Raw genomic sequence first — 14,075 nt, forward strand, 5'->3', positions numbered from 1 at the left:
CTGCCTCATCCCCTTGAAATCCTGCATCTATTATTAGGTTGAACAAAGCATCACAGTCCAAAATGAAATCAAACACAGAAACTGTGAAGAATTAGGCCATTCCTACTGAAGAATGTAATGTGATGCATTTTTAAATATAGTTTGTATCTGTAGACACACTGCAAAAATATTAAACTCACAGTGAGATTCCTATATTCAGATGCTTTGAAATGGTCTTCTACAGCCCACTAGATTATTCTACATCCTATACTTGGCTTATTACTAAACTTTGTTTTAACAGCAACATGCACTGCTTCACCATGTCACATGTACAGCATGCAACATTCAAGGTTTAATATCTCAGGCATGAGGGGGTTCATTGCCCTTTGGGGGTTTTATGAAGTATCAATATGAATTTACGTCTCGTCTTGTTGCAACTCTGTTTAAGGTTACCGATAATACCCAAGTGCTCCATCTATTATGGTGTTATTTCAAGATCAAGTAAATTTAAGTCAATGTGCATCCAAGTGGGATTGCTGGGATTTTTTATTACAGTTTGAATTACACCAGTGCCCTCTGTGTCTATTCGAAGTTTAGCTGACAAAGGTCAGGATTGTTCCTCCTCAACACATAAATCCCCTCCAAAAAAACCAAAATCAGCCTCTGTAATGGAAGAGAGCTGTAGTTCAAGACTAAAATGTACAAGAATAAAGTACAAGAATAAAATGCAAGCGATAAACTACACAGCATACAGCTCTTTTGTACCTAAGATTGGAAAGTGCATCCTTACCTTCTGCTTCACAGAGGAGAAAAAAAAAAAAACCAAAACATACAAATACTAAAAGAAACAAAAATGACATTATATAGAATTTTATACAATGATATCTCAATATCTGGAGCATAAAAAAGTGAGTGTGAAGTTCAAATTTAAAAGGAAGTCTTTGATATATAGTGCCATTTAAATACGCACTTAAATTCCACTAACTTAACAGTCTTTAAGTACATACTTTATTGCTGTCACAAATTGGGACAAGTTGATATAATCCATCTACAGAGCAAGCAGACAACTGAAATTTATATAAAAGTCTGAGCTGTTTACTTTTCATTGAAGGCAGAACTTCCAGGAGATGCATAGGCAAAAGAAAATTTCCTTAAAATAAAGAATTGTGCAGCATGTCATTTAACTGACATTTACAGCCCTTCTTGACACGCAAGTAGCATACAGGACGAGCTTCACCCAGAATCTCCTCCTCTACAACTATTTACTATAGCCATAAATATAACATTTTCAAAATGCAATATTTTACGCAATATCTCTGTTTCTCAAAACAACAATAAAAACCCCAGACTGGACTTATGAAACCTTACCTCCGATGGTACAAGTGTATCACAGGAAAATAAAAGAAATGCTTCTGCTTCCTGCATTTTCCCTGGTTCCACCAGCAATTTACAGCCACAAACAGCACCTACAAAGCAGGTAAAAATTCACAGCTAACAAAGTACATTACTGTGTCCTTCTTCATATAACAAGCATTTTTTCCAATCTGTTCCATCTGCTATTTTCAGTGTCTTTTCAACTCAGTATTCTACATCTGTTCCTCTTCACTCTCATACACAGGATTTTATTTTTGTTTGTCATTTTCCAACAGAAATCCTTCTGGTCACTTTTGAGTCTAGTTTTTAAGATTCTTAATCAAAATTCTTCAAATTTACTAACCTATAATCCACATTCATTACTTTTTTCTGCAGAGTGGAGTGCAACAAGCAGAGGTTTCTGACAGCAGTGCCTGTGAAGTGTTCATAGGTAACTAACCTCTAGAAAGCAGTGCTATGGCTGCAATCTTAGACAATTACTAGGGTCTCCAAGGATCCTGGAACTGGAAGTAAACTTGCAATTGCCGTCTGAAGGCAGGTGAATAAATCTGGAAACACTTTACAAGAAGAAACTTCTAGAGTTTCCCATTCAGGAGTAGAAATAACAGACAACCAAGAAGGAAACACAGGTTGCTTCCACTTATTCTACCGCTCTGTATGTTAAATTAAAATAAAGACAATTGGCTGAGTCACCCTAAACTGTAAGCATTCAAGTCCTACTGGTTCTCAGAGTCACCCTAAACTGTAAGCATTCAAGTCCTACTGGTTCTCAAAGGATGCCAGAAATTAGCATCATCTTGGAGACAAAAAAGGTCATGTTTAAGATTTGTATCTTCCCCGGAGTTACCTGGTCTGACAATCTGCTGGCCACATGTTCTATTTCTTCTCTTGCTGCAATGGACTGGCCACACCACGGCGCATAGAAGAAATACAGCACAATTTCTGAATCCTGACGAAGGTGATCTGCATAGTCTAACTGTCCCCGAAAAAGATCAATGACTGGAGATCTTGTGGAGAAAAAATTCACTGGAAGTTTTGCTGGCATCGTTACATCTTTTGCTCGGCTGCAGGCAAGAAATTAAGAGTCGTTATTGAGACTGTACAGCAGGAGTTAAAAAAGTGTGCCCAAAGCCCTAATTTTTAATCTTAGCAAAGGTCATGCAATGACAAAATTCAGAAATTGATGCGAATGACTACAATTATCTGAGTTAGTTTCATGACATACCATAAAAACCTAAAGATCACCCTTCACAAGCTTTAGAAAGTCACACCGTGATTCCATGCACTCTGTTTATGGGTATGTTAGCTCACACTCATACTGCTGGTTCCTATAGAGCATAAAATTACCAGGAAGAGTGATTTCTTTGGATTTCTTCCCTGGCCTCATCCACTTTTAACACTTGTACTTTAGGTAACAGCACCCTGATAAAAGAAGAGACGCTGGTCATAAAGTTTTGTGATGTGATGTTTATATAAATAGAAACTATTACCCTCTCTTACACTTTGCTTTAAAGTATTTTATATTTATTTTATACTGTATTAAGTAAAAACATGTAAATGTGTCTTGGTTTATTTTACTGAAGAGAGCAGGGATGGCAAGCTGTTCAAGGCACATTTCCTCTTCAATGTAAGGACAGTATCAACAAATAGGAGTCTTGATTTAAAGAGATTGTGACAGGTTAATTTTCTTAACAGAAATTTGTTTAACCAGCAATACCAAGTATATAAACCAAATACTCAGGAAACCATTTTCTATCAAATCAGCAATCAAACAATCCAGAACTCCACATTTCCAAGGTGTCTGGAAGTTGTTATGGTATAAATTGCCTTAAGTACAAGTTAATGATCATATTTGCTTTTTTTTACATTCTCCGAATTCCAAAATTTTCCACTAGCTTTATTTACACCAGAGTAAGTCAGGTGATAGAACTGGACTGCACCACTGTAATGCTCTAGTTTGCAATGGTTCCTTATCTGACAGGGGATTTTATGAAACACTGTGCATTCCTTTACCTTGTAACACAATAAAAAACTAATGCAAAAAATCTTTTGACCTGATATTTGATCCTTCTTAGGTTACAATTTTGAAATAATGATAAAAATTACTGAGCCCCAAACACTGTCAAACTCATATGTTAAGGAACCTCCTAACAACACTGTGACATTTTCAAATTTCAAAACCATTTTTAAACCTTTGCTTTTACAATACAGACTTAAAAAACTCTCATTTCCATGTAATAAAGCACACACTTAAAGCTCAACATTTAAGAATTACTCCCAATACATCTTCTAAAAGTTACGGAAATTCTTAATTCATCCATAAAAGGCTATTTGCTTCAAAGCCCAGAATTCGGAAAATATTAACTGGTTCCTCATGTTTGCAATTCATTAATTCCACTGTTCACAAAATTATATTTTCACACAGATGGCAAAAAAAAAATCTCATTTTCTTCCATCGATTTCTAGCTTTGCTCCTTCCCTTCTCCCCCCTCTGTCAGCAACCCAGCACCTTCTTCCCCAACCCTTAGGTTCTCATGTCACCTCACAACCAACGCCTCTGGTTCCCTCCTATTCCTGCACCCTGTGCTTGTCCAAACTGCCCACTTCTTCCTGTGGCTTCTAACTGCCAGCTAGACAGGCCCCAATACTGGTGCGCAACAGCTCTAACTCACAGGTCAGCACACACACCCATCAGCTGCAGAAAGTGAAACACGGCAGCGCAGTGTTGATCTCACACTTAACGCATACTTCTGCAGAGACATTAACTAAAATGTCTCTTCCTTAATGAAAAGGGACAACCTAAATGCGTTTAAAACCTCTGCTTTCTGCACTTAATTAAACTGAAAGCTGTCCATTGGTTGTTACAGTGTAAGTCTTAAAAATTAGATACGAAATTGGCTCTAAATTGCAAGAAGGTATAACCAGATCAACAGAAGGCCCATAACATGAATGGGTCAGGAACTACATGGCTACCTTCAAATATGAAAAAGAGCTCCAGTACTTATTAAAAACCAAAACACAATAAATCAATAGCTACCTTAATAGCTTCTTAAGCTGATTTCCACAGCAGTGAATACCACACATAACTCTGTAATACCAAATGCACAACAGAGTACTTTACGCAATGCCCAGGTTTGCAAAGAGAATAGTACTCTGAACCCCTAAAAATTGAAAAAGTATAAACTGAGGATTACATAATAAACGATTATACAAAGATAATAATTACATACTGTTTATTAAAACACTGATTGTGTTGTTTATGTGCTGCACAGAGCCTATAAAGAACTCATTTCTACTGAACAAGCAGGTAATACAGGAAAACACATGCAAGTGCATGTAGGATCAGCCCTTTGACTGCAAGGCCCTTAAAGTGCCATTGCCTCGAGAGACATTTGTGTACTGCCACAAACAACTCAGGTTCTAAACCACAGGCTTTTCATAACAGTACACATTAGGCTTCATTTGGCTATTTCTTGAGCCACTATAAACATTCAATACCCCAAACTCCACTAACAGATTGCCTTGTAGTAAAGGAATTTTCCCTTTCCATACTTTTTACCCATCAGGCTCAAAAGTTACACGTTGTAAGCATAGGGGTACTAACTGGACTCTGGCACCAAGACTTGCTTGCAAATTGCACTGATGTGTGGTAAGAAATCATGTACTGTAGCCACAGTGTACATATGCAATTAACCATCCTTCAAATTTCTACACTTGAATTTTCTATGTTTCTGACAGCAACAGAAGAAGGGTTATTTTTCTGATGTTTCTCCATTTAACTACAATCTGAAAAGCCAAATCCCTTTAATCAAACATCCTGTACAGAGTACAGGGTGGTAAGAAGCACACACCAAGCACATTCTATTTGTGAGGTTTCAAACACAGCTAGCAGTAAAACGAAAGGAGCATGAGGGTTTTAAGTAAAGGACAGCAGGAAGAAAACAGAAGCTTCAATGTAAACGTGGAAAAGAAAAATAACAATTTTAGTAAAAGACAGCAAAATGGGAGGTGATTAACCCTTCATCATACATTCAGTAATATGGCAAGAGATTTACACTTTCATCTACATGGTCACTGTGAGAGACAGACTGCTGTAGAGAAGGCTGCATGGAGACCTCAACAGCAATCTTTCAGTATGTGAAGAGGGCCTACAAGGATGCCAGAGAGGGACTCCTCGTTAGCGACTGTAGCAATAGACGAAAACAGGATGGGTTTAAACTGAAACAAGGAAAATTCTGACTAGATATAAGGCAGAAATTCTTCCCTGTGAGCGTGCTGAGGTGCTGGCACAGGTCGCTCAGAGAAGCTGTGGCTGCCCCATCCCTGGCAGTGCCCAAGGCCAGGCTGGATGGGTTTGGGTGACACAGTCTAGTGTGATACATCCCTGTCCATGGCAGGGGATCTGAACTAGATGATCTTAAGGCCCTTTCCAACCCTAACTATCCCATGATTCTATGAACAGAGAGGCACTGCTGCCCACAAAGCAACTCCACCAGAGACTTAAAATTCGAATAATAGATCCTCTGTGGACAGGTGAGACAAGGCAGCCTTAGTACTTTTCAGAAGCCTTACCTGTGAATCAAGTGTTTCTCAAAACAAAAATGCCTCAGATTCTGCAGAACAGGAAAGTGATCGGATCCTTGTAGCCATGTCCCACCCCTCAAAGTGAACCCCAAATGCAGTAAACGTTCTCACATTAACACAGTGTGACTTGAAACACATAATGGTGACCTTGACCTAAAACCCATCCGGAACATTCAGATCCCAGTTCAGGCTCCAGGAACGTGCTGCCCCATGCAGCACACGCACGTGCCCGCCGTCCATGGCCAACCCTGCCTGTGCTCCAGCTACAAATCCTGCTAGGCTCCGCTCAGGGTTGGTTGTTGTCAGCAAACAGCAACCACAAGACTTCCGCAATGAACAAAGTGGCAGCTCCCAAGAGTGACACAAGATATCAAACGAGAAAAAAAAAAAACAAACAGCAAAACCCAAGCAACAACAAATCATCTTTCTGTCTGAAGCAGGTGCAAGTAATGGGGTGTTGGCACTAACAAGCACCACTTCCCCTCACTTGGTACCCCCACACCGACACAGCCGTCTGAGTGCTGAGGGAAGGGTTTCAACCCTGTGCTTTCTCACTCCTTCTGAGGTACAGGCGAGGTATGAGTAATTCGCTGGAGAGGAGGACAAACATCTTCCTCCACAACGCGCCCGTCCCTCGGGTGCCTGTGCGCCCGCGTACCTACCGCCACAATCCGACATCCCGCTGAGGCAGACGTGCCCTGACAACGCCGCCGCTTCCTCCCCACCGCGCACGAACGCGGGGAGCGGGGCCTGCTCCGGCCCTACACGGGTCACCAGGCCCCGTGCCCCCCAAGACAGGCTCACGGCCGCCGTTGCTATGGGGACTGCGTGTCAGTCACCCACCGCGGAGCGGCCGTGCAAGCCCCCTCACACAGCCCGACCACAGAGCGCTGGGGCGACCGCGGCTAGACCGGGATCAAGGGCCGCGCCCCGGCCGGACTCCCGCGGGCAGCTCTGCCCCAAGCCTCCGCACACGCGCCTCCTGCCCCCACCCCGCCACCGTTACCTGCAGGTGACTTTGAGGGCGACGAGGAAAGCGCAGCCCAGCAGGATGGCGGCGCCGCAAAGCAGCTCGGGTCGCCGCGCCATCTGGGCGGCACGAGGCCGCAGCCGCGGGGCAGCCGCGGGGCCAGAGTCGCCGCATAGCGACATCGGCGCGGCCGAGGCGGGGAAGGGTGCGGGCCGCCCGGCCGCTCCCGCTCGCACACGTCTCCCTACCGCCCGCCTGTCAGCCGCGCCGGGGAGGGGCCCTCCGCCGGCGAACCCGCCGCCGCCACGTCGCACCGCGCCGAGCAGGCGCACAGGCGGCCGGGCACACCCGGGGCAGCGGGGGGAGGGCTGGCGCGCAAACCGCGGCGGCTGACGGGACGCGTCGGGGCAGTGAAGGCAGAGTGGGGCCCACTGGCGGTGCTGGGAGCGCTTTGAGGCCGCCAGTCCTCACTTGCACCGCGGCCTCGGGAAAACCGTGTTAAGAATACCTTTGATGGCCCCCTCCTATGTGTGCAGGGCAGTTACAATCCCCGTCCCCGGGATAAGTGAGGGGGAAGTAATTCCCCAGTAACTCCTCCGTTCCTGCGAGGACCTAGCCCTCAACCCCGGCAGCTGTCCCCGGCAGCCCCTTGCCGCAGTTATTAAAGATCTCACACCGTTCGTACAGAACAAGGATTTCATGTTTAGTTTTGTCTAGAATTACTTCGAGTAATTTACAGAGCAGTTACATTAAACAATGAAAGCATAAAATTGAGAAAACAATTCAGAAAGGCACACGATACAATCAGGTTTTGTCACAGAAATAACTGTCCATAATACTCTATTTCAAGCTCAGTTCATTACAAACAATGTAAAAAACTAGCACTGCAGCAGGTGGTATTTCAAGCACCAAGCTATGCCTGTACACACACTGTACATCATATTCAAATAGCCTTCAGCCTTGCTGGGAAAGAACAGCTCTCCCTCGCTCTGGCTGAAGCGTAAGGTGGTGTTCCCGTGACTGTTGTGCTTTTACTTTGTGAAGTGAAAGGCACACGGCCTCCAGGCTCATCCTCTGCATGGGCATCACTGAACTTTGGTTCAACACGTTTTACATACACACGATGTGGCCAATGGCTACATTCAAACTACTGAAGTCATCCTTAAAGCTCTTCTAATGATAGAAGGTCAGCCAATAACAGAAAAAATACTATTAAGAGAGAGAAGCATGGGGAAAAGAAGGAAACTAGCTTCAGCTATTTTGAATGACTAAATAAAGCTTGTTTTGGCGGAAAAAGAAAATTAAAAAGGACATTAAGTGACCACACAAAGCAAGCTGAAAGCACAATCTGCAGAGAAGTCAAAACACAACAGAAGCTCTGGCTACTGTAAAGCCAAAGGGCTCATCAGGCCAAAAGCACCTCAGCCCATGGATGGTTTCCCTTTGCTGTGGGCTGCAGGAAATGCAGTCCCGTCCACCTTGCAGATGAGGTGGGGGTCCTTCATGCCCAAGTCAAAAGGCTGAAAACATGTCCCAGCTCCAAAATGGTGTCTCTGCTTCACAAGTGAGCTGGCTATTCTTGCTATTTAGTGATGCAATGAGCTAATGACAGTACAGAAGACTGCAAATGAGAAGCTAGAGATACAAATACCAACTTAGTAAATTTTTAGCTACAGGTGCTCAAGCTTTTGCTAATAATGAAATAATTGTTAGTTTGTTTCTACAAAATCTCAGTCCTGAGAGGCTACATGCAGAAAACAGCTTTGTGTAAAGTTCTCTTTATTACAGGCAACATTAGTCCATACAATAGTACACAATACTGACATACAAGTGAAATCTTACAAAATCATCATTTAAACAGCAAAGACCAAGAAACAGAATTTTAACTACTTCGTTTTTTTCTTTCCAAGATCCTTTTTCAGTAAATTATATTGAAACATACAAATAGAGAAAAAATACCCATTCAACATATACTGTAGTTAAATGGTTATTTTGTGTAAAATCTTTAATAAGAAAAATCCTTTTTAGCAACCTACATATAGATAAGTAGCAAACTTTGTTTTAAACAAATCCTCTCCATTAAAAGATCTGAAGAATTTTCATCCATCATTTTCTTCTTAGCCCGTAACACTCTGTTTTGCAATACCTTGATACCTTAAAAGTTTTTCAACTGAAGGACTGATGCTAGGGGGCTTCCTAGATTATAACTTCTCTTCTCCCCTTCTATTTCCTAACTTTCTGTCCAACAGAAAGTGAGTAAGCGCATAATACTTCAGATTTTTTTAATCACCACTCTGTTTCATGAGAGCACAGACAGGTCTGCTCAATCCTCCTAAATCTACTATATTTTGCTGTTCAGGAGGAACAAGATATGCCAATAAAAGCAGAAAACCTGCAGCTTATCTGTCACATGCTTTTTATTATTCTCAAATTTTCTGGTTTATGCTTCCAGCTGATAACATGTATGTGTCACCTCAGTATTAGTTTAAATCTTTAAACAAAAAACTATATTTTCCAAAGTCATTATCACTGGGAGCAATCAAGTGATCTTTCCTTGCTTTGCTGAGCTTCATTCTTAAAACTTGTCTTCGTTCTTCCCACTCATGGAGTTCAGCATTTCCATGGGCAAATTTACAGTTGCTTCCTTCAGTACAAGTACCAGCCATATATCTGTTAAGACAGATTTCAAATAGTGTTTTCACAGAATCATCGCAATCACTACTGCATCTAGGTATTTTCTTCTTGTCATGCTTCTCAAATACACTACAACATTAAGGATAAAAATAAAATACTAGAAGAGAATTTACTTTTTAAGACAATACTAACTCTGTTTAGCATTTGATTACATTTTTCTTTCCCAGCTGTCAAGTATTTATAGAGGACAAGAGATGGCTCTCTCCTTTCTGTTCTTCATGTTCCTACTTTACTAAGTCATTTAATTTGTGATACCTTTAACTTATCAGGTTAAATTACCAGGTAAATGAATACATTATCACTTAATTCATTAAACTAAAGCACTACTATTGTTGAAAAAAAAAAAAATCCAACTAATTGATTACCTTTTGTTAACTAAATTTGGATTGTAAGTACTCAGGATGACTTAAGATTTTATCCTAGTATTTTTGTTCTAAGCATGCCAGTTTGTATTCGCTTTACGTAAGTCTACATGAGGTCTGTTAGTGTTCAAAACATCAAATACTTTAGCATGTTAATTAAAAATTTAGTAAAGGGGGCATGTAAGCTTCCATGCAAAGGCTGCAAACAAAAAATAACTTGCTTTATATCCTGTGTAATTTCCCAAGATCTCTAAGGCATTCAAAATCTTTAACTTGAAACAGAGTTACAAAGGCATCTATATCAGCAAATTGAATCTTTAACTCCAGAATGCAGATTCTAAAGTTTTCAGCCTTTCAAAAAGATACCAGCAGTGTAAAGAACTTTCAACGTATTTGTGACTGCAGTCAGGTAAACAGGCTGCATTGAAGAATTAAAGGGACCAGCAAAACATACAACCAATACTTGGGAAAACCAGTAGGTCTTGGAAGTTCTCTTCCACATATTCATAAATGACTTTCAGTAACAAATACTCAACTTAAACAAATTTGCTTTGATGCTAACATTTTTACTTGCCTTACAGCTCCAATATCATGTCCAGCTAGGTACTGTTCTTGTGTTCGACAGCGAATTAACAGGCAGATGCTTAAGTAAATTTGTAATAATACCAACAATATTTCACACAGCTGCAATAAACTAGCTTAACATCACACAAACGTTAATTTGGTTCCACAATTGGGCACATTGTCACTCCCTGAGTTCTAAAAGCATGCGTTAAAATCCTGTACATTACTCAATTTCTTGTTCAAAGATTTATGCAAAGCAAGAAATACTAGAAGCATCTGTCAAAATGAATAACCACTTTAATTATTGACACTACAAACTTTTTCATTTTTCAGCATTTTTGACATCTTAAAAGCCACATACCTATCACAAATGCTAAAATTTCCGGTTGGAAAGCGATACTGCCAGCAGTTTTGATCATCTTCGGTGTGGAAAACCTTCTCTTTATGCTTTTCAGAAGAAATGTGACCCTGCCATTGCTTCTCACTATTACAGTTCTTCCCACACATCCAACAGTGAAAATCCACCTGATTTACAGTGAATTTGAAAACAAAACATTGAGAATTCAATACTGTAAGCACAGAACTGCCCCTAATACATTTTGAATGTTTGCTTTATGTTGGCCTGTAAATCACCTGAAGTTTATGATCTCTACTGGCTTTAGAGGATTCAGAAGTGCTTTACAGTGTCAGTTAAAAGTCTCCAATCAGCATAGCCCTATAATCTAAGGAAGTACCAAAAAAATAAGGACAACAATGCATATTACTGATTGGGGGGATGTGACACCGCAACAAAAACCCCACATGTTGAATTTAGAATTATACCTATGATTACTTACTGTAACTTCAGCATAGTCAGTCGGCATGTGAATTTGCTTCCCATTCTCTTTGTTTGCCTGAGCAGCTGTATCATCTCCCTTTTCTGGTTTTTGACTTTTTAGCCATATGTCATACAACTGCTCCAAGTCTTGAACTAATGAGAGCAGAAGCTAAAATAAGTAATTAGCAATTGAGGCAAGAGTTTGAGAATACTAGATAAATGAGTGAGTCTGCAAGTATAATTCAGTCCCCACCTGTTGTAAGAATCAAAAAGGAAGGACACAATGTAGAAAGTTACACAGTGTAGAGATAAGAGCTTAGAGAAATACCAGTCTCTGGCTACTTACTAAGACCCATTGTGCATATCTAGGGGAAAGTAAGATGTTGCACACTTCTGAACAGGCACCCAAAGTACAGGTAACAACTGTGCCACTGAATAATAACTGTTGCTGTTATTATGGGGGTGGAATTCTTCTGCTAATAGCTTGCCCCCATGTTATCAGAAGAATCCTAGTGCGTGCACATGGCAATACAGAGTATAAACACCAAACAATATTGCAGCATGGATCAATATACTGTTTCTAAGACATCTAAAAAAAATTATACAAACTATTGTTAAAAACCACAAAAGCAACAAATATATAATGTAGCTATTTTTATTTAATACTGGTTTTGAATACCCAGTCTGGGTCTATTCAAATTAACACACCCCCCCAAAAAAAAAGGCACCTGCAAGGCTTACTACGAAAGACAGTGAAAGAAAGTGGATTAAAAAGTAATTGAGGAACAAGAATGAAAAGCAGAACAATTAGATTTACAAGGTTTAAGATTTACTCTTCTACTTACTGCTGTTCTCCTTCATATAGGTCCACATCTCTCTCTCCTCAGGACTGTGAGCAAATGAGCAGTTTCCATCATACTGACATTTCTTGCCCGAAGTAATATGATTGCACAACTGTAATATGAATTAAAAAATATATCCTTATGAATATAAAATAAAACAGATGATAGTAAAAAATGGGAGGGGGGGGAAGTTCAGTCTTTGCTAGTGTTTTCCCTCCCGATCAGCCATTTATATCACATGAAAAATAAAATCATATTTACTTTATAAAAAAACTCATACATTGTAGTTACAAAAATCAAACTGCTGGAAGCAAGCACCGTGACTGCTTTTTGCCTCCTATCAGATTACCAGTCTACAGATATGTTTAAGCTATTTCTGAAATATTTTATGGAAATAGAACTTAGAACTTCCACAGAGAAGGTACTTCAGTAATAACAGTGAGATCAGCGCTTTTCTAAGGCTGAAACTCTGTATAAACACTATAAACATATTCCCACCAACTATAAACAAATTCCCAACCAATAGGAATTTCTGCAGAGCTGAGGAAACCAGACCAACACCTAGTATTTTCCGGTTAGCCTATTTTCTGAACTAAAACGTTAAGTTTTAGATTAACATACATCAAATTGCAGAGGCACTTGTTTCTTTGCTGGAAGAGGACGAATGGTCATCCACTTTTTACGTTCATTAGACATTACTAGCACCACACGGCGATCTTTGGTCCATCTAAAAACCAGAAAGTACTATTAAAAAATACATAACGTGTACACAGAAGCAGAACCATGAAAGCCCAGAAAGGTTTTTTTATAAAGCTTTTTTCTAAATTCAGCTGAATTCTGCTGAAACTTTACCACAATTGCATAAGTGATAATTAAAAAATCCAACACAAAAAATCCCCAACCAGCCACCAAAGTGTTTCTCACTGCCAATTATTAACACACAACAAGAAGATGACAGTGTTCTGCTTCAATGTATTTTTTATATTCCTCATATGACTCTTTCCCAAGCAGTAACAAGGTCTCCCAATAGAGGTTTTAACTGGCTGATGTAACACTTTCACTGTGTCTTCTTACTTACGGGTGTCTTGCCTTTGCACTACAGTACTTTTTGTTTCTGTCTGGCTCATTAACTTGACCATTTCTCCAGCACTGACCACAAACAAACTTCATTTTCAAATTAAGTGATCCATATTTCATTTGGTTCCCAAGGATCTTAAGTCAAAAAAATAACAACAACAATAAAAGATATTTTGTATCTGCAAAGAAACCCATACATAATTATGAATTACCCCCTACCATAAGAGTTTCAACACATGTCTGGAAGCAGGTGTTACACTTTAATAGTTCAGCTTGTAATTTCAAACTAAACATTTCTTAACAAATGCCTTTTTATTTAACTTATTTCTGATTTCACAACCCAGAAGTTGTGATAATATATACAAACTAAACATATAAAAGTCCCCACATTTTGAAAAGATAATTCATTGCCCTATGGCAGCTGACTTTAAAATTGTATTTAGGTTTTATGTTCTGCCTATGATAGAATAAGCAAAGCAAAAAAAGAATTGCACAAAAGCAAAGCAGCATTCTAGTGTAAATGGAGTGAGCCAAAGAAAGCCTACAAAGAGATTATTTGAAGAGAGCATTAAAAAAAGTAATTTCTAAGGTAAGATACATTATACACAGATATAGAAAAAGAACAATCACCAAATTCACTGCAGAATTAGTTTAATGGAAACCCAAAAATACCTGTGATCCATGTGCACTAGCTTCCATGTTCTGCCAGTACTTCTTTGATTCTTGAACAATAGTATCATGTGAAATACCTGTAAAGGAAGCGGAAAAGTTCTTGAGCACTTACGACTGTTGTAGCATTGCAGGCATGCTCT

At 40.0% G+C, this 14,075-nt stretch overlaps 2 protein-coding genes across 10 annotated transcripts in view; both read right to left on the reverse strand.

The window, feature by feature from the left end:
• TXNDC11 (thioredoxin domain containing 11) overlaps window positions 1-7,149 on the reverse strand; it is a gene marked incomplete at its 3' end in the record, with an annotated part of 32,103 nt that extends 24,954 nt beyond the window's left edge. Inside the window, exons 1-4 of one of the 2 annotated variants that reach the window (XM_080620081.1) lie at window positions 6,944-7,149; window positions 2,701-2,775; window positions 2,201-2,417; window positions 1,348-1,445 (exon numbers count right to left, since the gene is read on the reverse strand). In XM_080620081.1, the coding sequence (XP_080476207.1) occupies window positions 1,348-1,445; window positions 2,201-2,417; window positions 2,701-2,775; window positions 6,944-7,089 (536 nt within the window). In that variant the 5' untranslated portion in view covers window positions 7,090-7,149. The remainder of the gene's footprint in view (window positions 1-1,347; window positions 1,446-2,200; window positions 2,418-2,700; window positions 2,776-6,943) is intronic. The other variant, XM_080620082.1, reaches the window with a different exon arrangement.
• Window positions 7,150-7,624: 475 nt separating this feature from the next.
• Window positions 7,625-14,075, reverse strand: part of ZC3H7A (zinc finger CCCH-type containing 7A) — a 29,934-nt gene continuing 23,483 nt past the window's right edge. For 4 of the 8 annotated variants that reach the window (XM_080619674.1, XM_080619672.1, XM_080619673.1 and 1 more), the window contains 7 exons: window positions 13,936-14,012; window positions 13,265-13,398; window positions 12,808-12,913; window positions 12,190-12,298; window positions 11,364-11,497; window positions 10,889-11,052; window positions 7,625-9,577 (listed from right to left, as the gene is read on the reverse strand). In XM_080619674.1, the coding sequence (XP_080475800.1) occupies window positions 9,388-9,577; window positions 10,889-11,052; window positions 11,364-11,497; window positions 12,190-12,298; window positions 12,808-12,913; window positions 13,265-13,398; window positions 13,936-14,012 (914 nt within the window). In that variant the 3' untranslated portion in view covers window positions 7,625-9,387. Of the gene's footprint in view, window positions 9,578-10,888; window positions 11,053-11,357; window positions 11,598-12,189; window positions 12,299-12,807; window positions 12,914-13,264; window positions 13,399-13,935; window positions 14,013-14,075 lie in introns of those variants that run through there. The other 4 variants (XR_013957061.1, XR_013957062.1, XM_080619675.1 and 1 more) reach the window with 4 other exon arrangements.

Source organism: Psittacula echo (genome assembly GCF_963264785.1).
Source record: "Psittacula echo genome assembly, chromosome: 5".
Lineage (NCBI taxonomy): Eukaryota > Metazoa > Chordata > Aves > Psittaciformes > Psittacidae > Psittacula > Psittacula echo.